Here is a 15,273-nt window from a genome sequence, read left to right as displayed (position 1 = left end):
CAGTTCTTTCCTCACAGTTGACTGTAGCTAGTATCTTTTTGGAACTGAGCTTCAGGCTTCAGAGCTGGTGGTCCTTGGGCTGGCACATGGACTGATAGGCAGATGTCTAGTGGATAAATGCACCCCAGTGCATTTAATCAGTAGGACTGCTCTCTGAACCCACACATGCTCCTGTAAGACAAAGATAGAGCTCCATAGCCTTGAAATCCTTTCTGCAGATCCTGGCTGCCTGGTGGCTCTTTGTAGGGTCTGTGGGTCAGGAACCAATGTTAAAAATGACTTTGTCTAGTCCCCAGACTCTGGGGGGCAGGGGTCTGAGCTAAAATTCTGGATGCGCCTCCCCTCCCCCCCCCCCACACCAGTTCTTCTTCATCTTTCTCTTTAGCAAGGGGCCTTTGCAGACAGGGGCTTTGTCCTCAAGGGCTGGGCTCTGGGATCTAGGAGGAGCAGCAATGGAATGTGACACGCAGTCCAGTGAGGTAGGCTGCCGAACACAGGGAGAAAGCAAGCTGTGCTCCTCCCTCATAGCCCGAGCTTTATCTTTCAGTGGCAATCTGCAAATTTAGAAAATTCTTAAAGAGAAGGGAGGCTAATTGCAAAGACAATGAAGGCAGTTTGTATTCCTTAGGCACCTTCTGGTTTCTAAAGCCTTCCTGCTACTATAAATTTATTTGATTCTTATAATGTTCTGTAACAGGTGGGTTGTTCCATATTTTCCCCATTATTGTATTGAGACAGGTACCCAGGAGGGCCAATTTGATTGGAATATGATAAAGTGATTTTGAATCCAAATTTTAGGTAACTAGAGTTACAAAATTATAAAATTATTTAAATGGAATACTTAGTATTCATAACAGGTGAAGAGAAATGTCTACTTAAGGGATAAGTGCTGTTTATTATAGATCAATCCTGTAAGAAAAAGCATGGGGTTTGTTGTCAGATAGATTGGAAAGGAAACATTAGACTGTATTTGGTGTGGGCAATAATGAAATATAAGTTGACATTGAATTTATGAGTTGTGCATCAAATACAGATTAAAAACTGCTTTCATGACCTGTTATGTGAGGTTATTCTGTTTGGCTCCATAAAATCCCAAATGACTCATTTTAATAAATATGACATATTGTTTCTAAGTGGCAGGAGACAAAGTTTCGAGCTGCTCTTTGCAAAAACAAAAAAGTATCACATTTTGGGGTGTACTGAGTCTCTGTTTCCAGTAAATGGACAACAAAGTCTGGTGTGATCATCTGTAAACATTGGTCTTAACTGTCTAGATGTTCAAACAGCTGACTGATGGCTGAATGAACATTGCTGCAATGTCCTTATTCACCCTGACATACCCCCTCCCCATCTGTGACCAGTGGGATTTTTAGGGACCACAGTACATTACTTTTTAGGTGATCCGAGTGGGAGATCTGAAGGGACAAGGGCAGAGCTCCTTGAATTCTGTGTGGCCTTGGATATACTCTAGAGGCTCTCAGGTTGTTTGCACTTAGGAAAAAACTATTTAAATAAATAATTACCTTATACATTGATTTTTTAAAAAAAGACCTGAGTCACCTGGTGCCAGCCAGATGCTAGTTTATCCCAAGCAAGCTTTGATTTGGGGTACCACTTCCTGTACCCCCCCTCTGGGGGATGCATGTGCCCCAATTACCACCCTCTTTGGCCAACTCTCCTTTTTAGAAGCCACATTATCCAACCTGTCCTAGCAACCCTTCACCAATGACAACTGCTCCTTGGGGAGCAGGGATGATCTGTCCTTCCTCAGGTTCCTCCTCTGGTTAGAAAATGGGGAGGGTTAATAGTTGTCCTTGGAAAGGACCTAGAATGGCACCTGCACACAGGAAGTGCATGCAAGGATTTGTGTGACTGTGGGGTGTAGACCTCGCCTAGATCAGAATTTTAGAGTCATTTGAAGATGTGGTGACAGGGAAGCCCATAGGTGTTATGCCTGTGGGCACCAGAGGACTTAGAGTATCATGGGGGCAAAGGACTAACATCCTCTCTTGGAGAAAACATAGATATGGAAGCTACCAAGAAAGTACACATACTTTTTATTTTAAAAGTCTTAAAATGGATTGGAAAAGCCTTGCACACTCAACTTGCCCACACCTTACCAATCTCTCCAGCTCCCAACCTTCCCTCTGCAAGCCATTCCCTCTCCCCATGAGCAGCCCTGGCCTGCAGGACACAGAAAGACTCTTGCACTTGAAGACAGCTGACCTCAGCAGTGGGTGAAGAGAAGCCTCGCTGAGACAGAAAGAGCTATGAGAGTAGTGGGTTCTTTCAGAAGACCACTTCAATAGGGAAGTCACTTAGATGAGAGGTTTAAAGAGTGTCTCTTGCATTTTTTAAGCCTTCAGGAGCTTTCACACACAGATAAGACATGCTGGGCCAGGCAAGAGGAGGTGGGAAGAAAGGAACACTATGTCACAGCCTAGAATACATTTTTCCCCCTTATTGTAAGGCTCCTAGAACATTGTTCCTGAGACACAAAGACAAGATTACTTCTCCTCTGGGCCTGTGATGACTGTATCTATTGGCTTCTGTCCTGGGATGCCGGGAGATCTTGAGGGGCATCCTCCATGGTATGAGGCAGGGCACCACCGTGGCTGCATGATAGCCACACTCGACAGTGGGGGACCAGCAGGTGTGTCCTGGAGCCTGACCTTCCCAGTCCCACATCTCCTTTCTCTGAGAAAGCAGTCTGGGCTGCTTGCTCCTGAACTTCAAGCCCCACTGTGGTCTGAGAACCTCTCATATTGATCCCATGCTAGAAACTTCAGTATCAACGTGGTTTTCAAGTCCCTCCCTTTGCTGAGATGCCACATAACTTGAGGGCACAGGCTAGGACTTGTTCCCTTTTTCCAGCATCTTGTGTGGCATGAGGGGACACTGGGGGCATTGACAAAGAGCCCCATCAACGCCTGCCCTGGGCCCTGTTCCAGGCTGGGAACACTGGTCTCTGAATTTGGGGCACCTGGCACTGGAGCTCCTAGCTCTTTGTAGGAGCCCCAGTCACCTGGTCACCTGGTCACCCAGGTGAGGCTCTGCTTTGCTTGCACCCATGCTTGAGGCCCAGAAGCCACTGGGTCTTGCCCCTGTGAAGGAAGGAATCCAATTCCAGGTACTCATTATACCAGTTAGCTCATTTAACTATCCTGGTCACAAGTGCCCGGAATAGTGTGCCATCACATAAACATTCTCAGGGAGTATTTGTTGAACAACATCCATGCAGCCAGGTCCACCGGGTTGTACAGGAAACAGTTGGAGCCCACCCACAGCCTGCACCCTGACTATAGGCCAGATCTGGCCCTTGGAATGCCTAGCACTCATGTTAGGGCTTTTATGCCCCCAACCAGGTATGTGGCAGTCCTGCCCTTTGCTCTGCTGGACCACCAGTGGGATGACCCCTCTTTCCCTTGAGTGGAGTTGTGAGGATTAGCCACATTCCAAATACTTGCTGGGCTCTGGTTCAACCAGAGCTTACAGAAAATTACTTTTTGAAAAACCCACCATCAGTTATAATGGGCCCTCAGATCCCCCTACACGGGCACCCTGGCTGTTGAGAGGCCAGGGAGCTCTCACATACCCTTAGTCAACTACTGATGGATATAGCATCTGTTGGTCAAGAAGGTGATGCCAATGAATGGAGCCAGAAATGTCCAGATTGGATAAATTGAACAAAGGAGTTCTGCAGTTTGAATGGACTCTTGGGCTCTGTATACACCAGACACCTTCCCCTTCTCTTTTCCACTTAGTGATGCCCTGTCATCCTCAGCCTTCCAGAGCACATGTCAATTCCTCCTCCGCTCTGGACACCTGGGCCTCCTCCATGTGGCTATGGGGGCCTTTCCAGGGCCAGGGCTAGCCAGTGCACATCCCTGCTTAGAGTGGGCTCCCCTGGGTTTGCCATGTGGTTTGCTATGTGAAATGCCACCTCCTCTGGGCAGCACCTTTATCTCTCCCCTCTGAATCTCTGAATCCCTGGGGTCCTCTTGGTCTCAAGGCTCTTCTCCACGTGACTGTGCACACACTGCAGGTAGGTGCTGCCCAATCTTGGCACCTCCTACCTAGTATCTGTTCCGTGCACGCTCACCCAGATGTGTTGAGTGCTGACTATCTGACTTGCCCTGGGGCAATCAAATCCTTCATTTATTGGTCATAACAATCTAGTCAGGAAGGATATCAGGACAGAGAAAAGGAATTCTCAAAGAGAGGCGTACTGCACAGCTTGCCTGTGGGGAGCGGGCCGTGGCCAGGCTTTCATGCTGACGCTGCCCTTGCTCAGTGCACCTGGCTACAGACAGCACCTACTTGGCAGCCACGTGTGATTTGAGAGATAACCTGGGTTCAGGCTGTGGGAGGAGACAAGTTAGATGGTGTGGAGAGAGCAAAGGAACCTGGGGGGATTCCCTAGGCCACATCTCTCCTTTTAGCCTTCTCCTGGAGGCCGAGACCACTGGAGGTGGGCAGAAGCACATTTTGGTCTCTCACCAGTCATTTTTGTTCCTACCTTCTATAAAAGTTCCAGTAGGCATTTTTTCCTTTTCTTCTCCTTTAGAAGAAAATGTCAAACAAAGTTTGAAGAAGTCCCAGATAGGAGTCAAGACACCTCATTCAAGCCCTGCCTGTGGCCCTGATTGGCCAGGTGGCCTGTGTGAGTTGCTCTTTTGTGGGGCGCAGCTGGAGCACTGGGTCAGCTGGTGTTCTTTCCAGCTCCAACAAACCCTCGGCCTGGACATGGTGGCTCTGTGAGGGAGGGGCAGGTCAGAGGTGCCAAGGCACCCTCCTCTCCACTGTTTATTTCTCATGAACTCTGGTTCTGGGTTGGAAGCCAAAGTAAGATGTCATTGGCTCTGACTGGTCCTCAGTGGAAGCCGAAGTCAGTCATAAGCTTTGTAATGCCTCCACCCAGGTACCTAGCTGGCCTACTGTAGTGTGTGTGTGTGTGTGTGTGTGTGTGTGTGTGTGTGTGTGTTGTGTGTGTGTGTGGAGAGGGAGTGGGATGTGGGGTCAGAGCTGGGTTTCTCCTTCCAGGTAGGTGGTCTGGGAGGAAAAGATCTTCTGTAAACATCTGGGACACTGTTGATCAAGGTCTCAGGTCTCAGGTCTCAGGTGGGAAATAGATCCCAAGAGATCTGAGGGGCAACACAACTGTTTGTTGCTCCCAATAAACTCTGAAAATATGTTTTTTAAAACCATGTTTTATGGTGTTTGCTTATTTGTGTTTAGACTCTTCACTTGGGCTTGAAGACCTTGGTATTCTCATCTGTCTGTATTAGTTTGCTTGGGCTGCTATAAGAAAGCAACAGAGAAGAAATGTATTTTCTCATGGTTCTGGAGGCTGGAAGTCCTAGATCAACTTGTCAGCAAGGATGGTTCCTTCTGAGGCTTCTCTCCTTGGTTTGTGGATGGCTGTCTCCTCCCTGTGTCCTCATGTGGTCTTTTCTCTGTGTGTGTCTGTGTCCTAATCTCTTATAGGGATACCAGTCAGGTGGATTAGGGTCCATACACATGACCTCACTTTAGCCCTCAGAAGGCCCTGTCTCCAAATACAGTCACATCCTGAGGAAAAGGGATTAGGACTTCAACATATGAATTCAGCTCTTAGCAATGCTGTTGTTTCTCCCTTCATGATTTACAGGGATACCTCTGCTCAGAGCAAAGTCCCCTCACCAGTTCACTGAGGAAATGTGGGATTTGGGCTGATCCTTTCCTGCTGTTTGCCAGTTTCCAAAGTTATGTGTGGCACCGAGCATCCTGCAGAGGTGATAAGTGAGCCTTTCCCTGAGCATCATTATGAATCTGCAGCTGCAGCACACATCCTATGATCATGAGGATAAAACCATAGGATAATAATGGTAGAGCAAGGAGATGCTAGGAACCTGAATCCCTGAGAACATTGAAAGCTGCTGTGCCAGCCCTGGACCACCACTTCAGGAAAGACTCCCTGTGGTAGAAGCAGCAGTGGCCCCTCTCTCCTGTGAGTCCCTTGCAGCCCATATCTTCCTTTGGGGGCTTACAGCATGGATTTCTGTGGTTGTTTCCATTCTCCTTGGCATTATAAAGGCTGAGAAGAGAGGCTGAGTCTGTTACTTAGATGGGCTTCTGACCTCTCAGCTTCTTTCCAGTACCCCCAACCACCAGGTAACAGTAATAACTGAAATGCTAGGATCTGGTATTTGCCAAAAGGCCCCTGCAGTCTCTGCTGTAGGCCAGAAAGAAGGACAGCCACCCTCAAGGAGCCCTGTGGTTGGCTTCCTCTGGTGATGGCTTCCTGGACAGGTCTTCTCTATTTCTTCCACCTTTAGCAGGTCATTTTGGGGAGACACTGGGCCCTACTGATGGCTAGGAAGGGATATAGTCAAGACCTTTAGGTTTATCTTTGAAGCAATATTGAAGGATCAGGAGACAGGACTGCCTAAGGATAGGCAATGCTGTTTCCTAGGGATTACCTGCAAGACCATTGAGGACTTCAGTGCATGGAGGGACTATCCTGCAATGGTCACTTCATAGTTAAGTGGTGATGTCCCTCAATGGGGGTGAGGGGCTCCAGGGCAGGGCAGGGAAGGTGAGAGGTTCAGCATCTGGGGAGGTGGGTATTATTGCCCTGGCAGACAGACAAGGAGGCAGGCTGGGAGGTCACATAGTACCCCTTGTTCCACACAGCAAAGAAGCAGCAGCACCCAGGCCTTTCCATGCCCAACACCACACTCCTACAGCATATGCTTGCTCTGCCACACCAGTACTCCTTCTATGAATGAATGTGGTTGTGTTCCAATAAAACTTTATTTACAAAAATAGGCAATGGGCTATAGTTTGCTGACCTCTGCTCTAGGGACTTAAGAAAATTTACATCTAAGATGAATTATATCCATATAAAATATACATATATGTGAAAGGGAAAAATAGAAAAAGCTATTTAAGTGTGATAGAAATTATTAATTTGCTTTGTATTTTAAATTAAAAGTTGTCTCTGACATTGTCACTTCCAATGATAACATATATACATGCATACTCCTTTAGGTAGCATTTACACACAAAACCCATCACTGCTGAGTGTGCATGAGTATGCTCCTTGTGGAGGACCCCACATTCTGCCTCCCCATGTCATCCTATGCCCACCCCTGCCCTGTACATTGTCTCTGAGGTGGCAGTGGGCATACCTTGTTCTCTTTGCTGATCTCTCTGCTCCATGGACACAAGGGCAGAGAAATGCGCTTGATCGTAGGCAAGAACCAGAGGTGAGCAGTGGCATCTGTTGGGAGGCACCTCCAAGGGCAGGTAAATTCCTCCAAATGGGATTGGAGCAAATGCTGTGGACAGAAATGGTGAGGGCATGTGGAGCCTGAAGAGGACATAGGAGGCATCCCTCACCACCCTGCATGATGTGGTGGGACAGAAGGAAGGGAGGGTGGTCTCAGACCATGGCTTTAGGTGTTTGCTGTCCCACCTGCATGGCAGTAAGCTGGGTGTTGCCCACCTGGCAATGGGTGAGAAAGCTTAGGCTCATAGGTACCAGGGGGATGAGACCTGCAGTTCCACGCATGCCCAGGGAACCCCACTCCCTCCTGCTCCCATGGCACAGAGTCCTCCTGCTTGTCCCTGTGCCCTGTCAGGCTGCACCCTGGAGACAAGAGGGACAGGGCCGAGGCTTTTCACTGTGATCTTCCCAGGGACAGCCTGCTGCCCTGAGACCTGCACAGGTGACCAAGAACTCACCAATGACATACCCCGATGACTGCCTGGAAATCCACGTTTTTGGGGATGAGCTTCTTCCTCTGCATGTATTCATGAAAGCATTTATATACAGAACAAAATCTATGCTTCTCAAGAGCTTGCTTGTTCTATAGTTTGAGAAGCTCTTCTGTTGAGTCCAAAGGAACCAACCAGAAAGCTCCAGGACGGAATTGTAAGTCAGATGGGAAATGAGAGATGGGGATTGGCTCCTTTAGTAACTGGGACATACTCATGTTCATTTTCTTACTCATCAAAGATACGGAAGAGAAACCTAAACCTTCACTGAAATAGAATACCTTCCAGAAATATCTGCCCTGGTACAGCATATACTTTTTAATCATAAAGAACTTTGCCTCTTGGCCTTGGAATCAGTGACTCACTCACTGTATTTCTGTGAGCTGAATGCAAGAACAATCAGCTTCCGTGATGCTTTTGAGGAACTCTTAGGTTTCCTTCTAACAGTTTTGCTTTATCTACATTGGTTTTGCCCATGGGCTGAGAGGTGGGGGGTAGGTCCACTTTCAAGAGGGCCACACTCTTGGGCACAGGTAGGATAGAAAAAAGCATGGACCCAGCCTTATGCGGGAACAGATTCATGTATCCAGGGGAACCCCAATGGGAGTCTAGACTTTGCAGGCAGAGAGGCTGCCTCTGTCACTTGGTGGCACAGGGAAGGAGATGGCATTGGGCAAGACCAGAGTACTCCCAGCTCCTTCCCACCATGACAGCCATGGCCCCATTGGACTTCCTTTGGTATTTGTGATTTAGCATTATGGGCATCATCCTAATTTGTAGGACCCTCTGGAAGCCCCATGACTTTTGTTAAGACTCAGGTCTAAATTTAGGTTAGGCTGGAGGAATAAGTCACTGACATTTACCTAGCAAGGAGACCTTTTTGAGAAGTGACAAAAGGGAAACATGACACCAAAAGGGACTGGCTCCTGCTGGTGATGGAAGTGAAAAGAAAGTGAAAATAGTCTGGGAGGGGCTGGAAGTGGAGAGTTTTGCTGAGTGGCAGGGGCGGCTGCACTGGGCGTGACCTTTCTGGCCCATATTCCCTGACTCCTCTTCTTTCCCTACTCTTTAGATAGCATGGTTGCCCCATGATCTCCTGAAGTGGCCTTGCTACTTGCTCTGGCAGAAAGGCTGGAGGGAGGGTCCACTGCAGGCACTTCCTGTCCTGCGTTGACCTGGTTCCTCCAAGGCCTTAGCTGAGGGGTGGGGCACATTGTGTAGCCTCTCTGGGCTTCAGAGTCCACCCTGGAAGGGTACGGGGAAGGCCAAGAGAGAGAACACATGCAAATGGGGCCATGAGAGCCAGTGCTTGGCTCTTGGGGGGGTGGGTAAGATGAGCAGCCTTTCCTTCTTCTCCCCCAGCCCCAATTCTGTCCTGTGATTTCATGCTTTCTGTCTCTTTTTTCTCTTTGACACATACATAGCCTGCAGAGGGGCAGGAGGGGACTAGAGTGGCTCAGGGGCCCTGGGATACGCCTGGCACCCCTGGAGAAATGTGGGCTGCTTCTCTCACTCTGAGCACATGGTCGGGCACTGGGAGACCCTTTAGGTTTAGTTCCAACTGTCACTCAGCCAGATTTCTCATGGCCACCTGCTAATGACACAAAGTGTAGATGGATGCGTGGATGACTTCCCCTCCTGCCCCTGGGGAAGAACACTACCAAGTGAAGGAGGAATGATAAATATTATGATCTTCATCCCTATAGAATAAGGCTCTGTGGCCTTTTGGGAGCCTCAACTTGTATATTAGGCTGCCTCTTTCTTAATTGGGATGTTATGTCTTCTGGGTCATGTATCATATATGGCTGTTTTATTACACATAAACTTACCTTCTCCACCTGAGTCCCTCAACATTGTATCTGCTACGACAACTATTGGTCTTCTTAATATATGGGCGAGAACAAACACATGGAACTCCTCTAGACTCTCGTACACGGGGTCCTCAGAGTTATCCACACTAGGAGACAAAGCAAAGCAAGCCTGAATTAGGGTGGGGGCTGTTGAAGACACCTTCCATTCAGATGTTACCTCTATGGACACCGCCTGTTGAGGCCCTCAGGGGCACCTCCTTGCAATGCCACCCACTGATGGCAAAAACACAAAGCCCAGATCCTCACCCCCACCCTGCGTTGGGTGGTCCAGGGGACAATGAAAGAGAAGCTGCTGGTGATAGCTGGTGGTCACCTTTAAGACAAGGCCCCCCTGATGACAGAGGCAGCCCACCCAGAGTGCATATGGCAACATGGGGGCTAGTTATCTGGGGACACTTAACAAGGATGCAGTGGGGGAAGCAGGGATGGAGGTTTCCTTTTTTGGTTCATTCTTATATCCAGCAGCTTGAGCTGAAGCCTTACCCACCAGGGGCACAGGTGCATCTGTGCGTGTCAGGTGGGCTGATGGGGCCCATTGCTACATAGATCTGAGGTCTTTCTAGGAAATACTCCCCACCCCAGAACAGAAGAGGGTGGTGAGAAGGTTACCTGGATTTCAATCCTCAGAGCAGGAGGGGAGTGACTCTGACCCAGGCTACTTGGTCCCACCATAGCCTGCATCCCTGACCCATGTCTGAGGCTCAGGAGAAAGAGCTGCCTCCAAGAAATGCATTCACTTAGAACTCTGATTTTGGGCAGAAGACTGTAGCCGGGAGTCCTTCAACAACCCAGCCACCCCAATGGAAGAGCCCATTGAGATGAGAGCCAGAGCTCACAGCTTGGTGGGGCCTCTGCAGCATCCATGGGTGCCAAGGTGGCAGCACTCACACAAGACCCTCAGGTGGCACTTGCACTTCTTCTTGAGCACTTGGGTGATGTCCAGAATTAACCAAGGGAAATCTGTGAGGACTGGAGCAAGGGGGGGCAGAGCTAGCAAGTGGAGCTTTGTGGGAGCACCCAGGGTGGGGTGGCCTGGGGAAATAGCTGTACCGCTCTGGCCCACAGCTAACTACTTGATTTACTTCTAGAACAAAAGCTGTGACTCTTCAGGAATGCATCAATCACTGGGGAATTTTGTTGTTATTGTACCTATTTTTTAAAAAAGTTTATTTATTTATTTTTGGTGATTCAAAATGCTTTACTTTTATACTTAAAAATACTTGACAGCAACCAAAAGATGACAAAAAGTTGTGCATATAGTATAAATCCCTTTTTCGTTTGTTTGGAATCTTTTTTTTTAAAAAAAGATTTTATTTATTCATTCATGAGAGACACAGAGAGAGAGAGAGAGATTGAGGGTGGGGGGCGGGGGGGGGGGCAAAGGGAGAAGCAGGCTCCATGCAGGGAGCTCAATGTGGTACTCAATTCCAGGACCCGGGGATCACAACCTGAGCCGAAGGCAGATGCTCAACTGCTGAGCCACCCAGGCGTCCCTGTTTGGAATTTTTTGAAAGTAAATTGCCAACCTGAAATCCAGAATCTTGGAAAAGTTTAGGTGTTTAGCCTATGAACAGAACATTCTCCTACAAAACTACAATGCAGTCATCGAAATCAAGGGTACATCCAATCACTAATACACCAATAGATCTGATCACCATGACAGACCTCAGTCACAGTCTGCCAACTGTCCCCAAAATGTCTTTTAAACAGACTCCAGGGGCACCTAGGTGGCTCAGTGATTGAGTGTCTGCCTTTGGCTCAGATCGTGATCCTGGGGTCCTGGGATCAAGTTCTGCATCGGGCTCCCCTTGAGGAGCCTGCTTCTCCCTCTGCCTATGTCTCTGCCTCTCTCTCTGTGTTTCTCATGAATGAATAAATAAAATCTTTAAAAAAAATAAACAAACACTCCAGCATGCTGCTCTTAGTTGCGGTATCTCATTAGACCTCTTTGATCTAGAACATTTTTCTTGGGTTCCTTGACTTTTGTGACTTTGACACTTTTGAAGACTACAGGCCTGGTATTCTGCAGAATGTCTTTAGTCTAGGTTCCTCTATTTCTTGATGTGATTAGATTGTATTGGATTATGCTGTGTCCTTCTCGCAGCGTCATATCAGGTGGCCTGGGCCTTTGGACTGTCCCACTATTGGAAATGTCAACTTGGGCCATTCCCTTTAGCTGTCTGTCAGGCTTCCCGCTATAGAGCTACTCATTTCCCCTCCATCATTAATAAGCATTATGTGGGGAGGAATTGTAAATCTATGTACATATTCTACTCCTCATCAAATCTTTATACATTGATTGATATCACCCTGGAATCCTGGTTTCTATTTTATTCAATGAGTTATAATCCATTAGTGATTATTTTGATGCTCAGATATGCCCTGCTTGGGTTAATGTGGCTCATTCAAGCTGTGTCCTTATGACACAGCCCCATGATTTTTCAGAGGGCTTCCTAGCTTTCTTACATAGAATATGGTCCAGGTTTATCTTTTTTTTTTAATAAAAATTTTTTAAAGATTTCAATTCAATTTAATTGACATATAGTGTATTATTAATTTCAGAGATGGGATTTAGTGATTCATCAGTTACATATAATACCCAGTGCTCATCATATCACCTCCCCTCCTTAAGGCCTATCACCCCATCTCCCTGCCTACCTCTCATCCAGCAACCCTCAGTTTGTTTCCTAGAGTTAGGAGTCTCTTATGGTTTGTCTACCTCTCTGTTTTCATCTTATTTTATTTTTATTTTCCTTCTCCTATCTTCATTCGTTTTGTTTCTTAAACTCTACGTGTAAGTGAACTCATACGGTATTTGTCTTTTTCTGATGGACTTATTTCAATTAGCATAATACCCTCTAGTTCCATCCACGTCGTTGCAAATGGCAAATTTCATTCTTTTTTGATGGTTGAGTAATATTACATTGTATATATATATATATATATATATATATATATATATATATATAATCTCCTACATCTTTATCCAGATTCATCTTGTACCTTCTCTTCAACCATTTCTCTAAGGAGTTTTTTTTTTAATAGTGGATAATGGTGTTTAGAAACCAAAATATGATCATTAGTATTGGAATGTCATTGCTTCTAGACTCAGTGAATAGAGTGAATGCATGTGTGTGCTGTCTACACTCACATATGTATACAAATATTTTCATCTGTCATCTTTCTATTAACTTTGAGTCCTCTGATACTCCCAATTCCAATCTAACACCCCCAAGTTAATTCTACTCATAACTCCCTTCTCCAACAGTGAGAAACCTGATTTCTATTAATCTTAAACTATTTCCTTATTTGATCAATCCCTCCATATGTAAGCAATTGCCCACCTCTGCTGTCCCCTCGCCTCCAAGTTGTCCTCTTTACCCTACTGGATATGACACTCTGGCTTTGGTCCTCTGTGTCCTAACGACCCCCTACCTGCCCATTGCAGATGTTCACCTTGTTTTGCCACACCACATGGCTTTAGGACTGAATTTTTCAGGAAGGGAAGAGAAGTAGAAAAGGAGTGTTTTAAATATACATACACACACCAAGTCTAAATACAGTGCTTGTGGCTGTGCTTTTAAAAATATCCCAGGTGATTATCCTGTCCAGTCACAGCTGAGAGGAAGGCTACTGGGTGTGTGAGGTTCAAGTGCTTCCAGAAGCTGCTTGCTTGTCCCTGTCATACAGTAAGTGCTCACAAGCAAGTGGACAGTTGAACAAGATAATAAGTAGCATGGACAAGAGGGAACACAGAGTTACAACCTGCATACTCAGAGAAAAATGTTAGAAATGTGGAGTGCTATTCCTTCACTAATCCAGTAGATGGAGAGGTCAGCCCTGGAAAGAGATGAGGCATTAGAAAGTCAGATATTAAAGCTGAGAAGAAGAAATGGCAAGGTGAGGGGCACCTGTCTCAGCCCTGGGTTCTCAGTTGCACTTTTACTCCATGTAGGAACACTCTGGTGTCTAAATAGCTATGCAGAAAGGGCCTCACTGCAGCAACAGTGCAAGGGCTGACCATGTACCAGGCACAGACGTACTGCCTAAGCATTCCACATGCAAAATTTAAAGCAGAGCCATTGTGTTTCAAATGGAAAAACTAGCCAATATTTACTGAGCACTTACACTATGCTGGAATGATAAAAGGCACTGTAGAGGCCCTCAATTAAGATCTGTCCCTCCACTGTTTAGCCATCCACCCATCCACCCACTTGTCCATACACATTCATCTATCTATCCACCCTCCATTCTTCCACCCATTCACCAATTCATTTGTCCATCCATCCATCCATCCATCCATCCATCCACTCACCCATATGTCTGTCCATCTCTGGTTCTGTGCTACAGCACAGAGTTATAGGGTTTAACATGAGAGCTAAAGATCAACTATGAGCCCTCAGTGAACCCTAGGGGCAGCTTGAGAATGATAATGTCCTTCCCTCTTTGCTTCTAGCTGATTGTTTGCATATTTTACAGAGTGTGTTTGAACTGGAGGTGGGTGCTGGTTCTGCATTTACTCCTCAACACCACAGACATACTCTAGTGTTCCTGGAGCCTTGGTGTCTATTCCTGTTCTATTGAATTCAGGCTGAGAACATTGGCTCAGCAACTCCTCAGGCTGTTCTGATGGGCAAAAAGGATAATTTATGGGACAAGACTTTGGAACTGAGACCTGCCTATGTGGATTACTGTGACTGAGCCCACTGGCAGAAATCAGCTTGGTGAAACCAATCCTGAAAATTCTCTTCCGCTTTTTATGCAGAGGCTTAACATCATCTTCCTGTGAGCTCACTGAGCAAATGTTAGTCCTGGGATTGTAAACAGAATCTGGCTTTTGGGAAAAGACATGTAAAAATCCCTAAAATTGGTGTTTACTGGTAAGAAGACTAACCTGCAAATATAATGACTTCATGCTTAAAGAGACTGCATGCCCCAACAACTTCCTAATGTGTTCTGTGATATAACACATGTGCACTTGTCTGCAAGGTATATCCAGGTAGAGAGAAGTCCTGAGAATAAGGTTACACCATTAACCTAGTGAAAATCCCCTGGGGAAGACAGAGTGAAAGGTGACCAGAGCAGAGGTTGGGCTGGAGCTTCCTTCAGGTAGACATGAAGCAAAGATGGCGGAGTGGGGTCCAGACAGTATCTCAGGTCACAGAGGATGGTGGGAGAGTCAAAAGTACAGTGCAGATATGAGGGTGCCCTGGCTTAAATGGCACACATTTAAGTCTCCACAGCCCTTGGAGACTATGTAGCAAGAATCCATGTCATGGACAAGGAAGCCAATCTGAGACAATGGTGGGGGTCTTACCTAAGGGCAGTCAAAAGGCCACACAGAGGAGCAGCTTGGGCACAGGCCTCCTGGGATCCTTCTTGTGTCCCCCTTCCCCAGATGGGAGTGACCACACTTTTCATTTTGCTCAGAAAAGTCCTGCTTTATGCATTCTGAGTGGCTGGTACCCAACCCCCACTCTGCTCAATGCTTTAGCTTGGATATAAGTTGTATAGTCACTCCATCTATGGTGACATAGTTATTGGTTTTTCATGGACCTTTCCATTTAAAGCTATAAGATTAAAATATTTAGATTCTATACTGATATATATACCCTCCTCTACCTTTAGGTGTAAGGGCATT

General features: G+C 46.7%; 1 protein-coding gene across 7 annotated transcripts in view; it reads right to left on the bottom strand.

Annotated features, from left to right (window-relative positions):
- Positions 1-15,273, bottom strand: part of OTUD7A (OTU deubiquitinase 7A) — a 392,748-nt gene that overhangs the window by 31,485 nt on the left and 345,990 nt on the right. For all 7 annotated transcript variants that reach the window (XM_072795875.1, XM_072795845.1, XM_072795885.1 and 4 more), the window contains 2 exons: positions 9,591-9,718; positions 7,173-7,322 (listed from right to left, as the gene is read on the bottom strand). In XM_072795875.1, coding sequence (XP_072651976.1) covers positions 7,173-7,322; positions 9,591-9,718 — 278 coding nt within the window. The remainder of the gene's footprint in view (positions 1-7,172; positions 7,323-9,590; positions 9,719-15,273) is intronic.

This window comes from Canis lupus, chromosome 2 (assembly GCF_048164855.1).
Source record: "Canis lupus baileyi chromosome 2, mCanLup2.hap1, whole genome shotgun sequence".
Lineage (NCBI taxonomy): Eukaryota > Metazoa > Chordata > Mammalia > Carnivora > Canidae > Canis > Canis lupus.
This window is presented reverse-complemented; position numbering and strand designations above follow the sequence as displayed.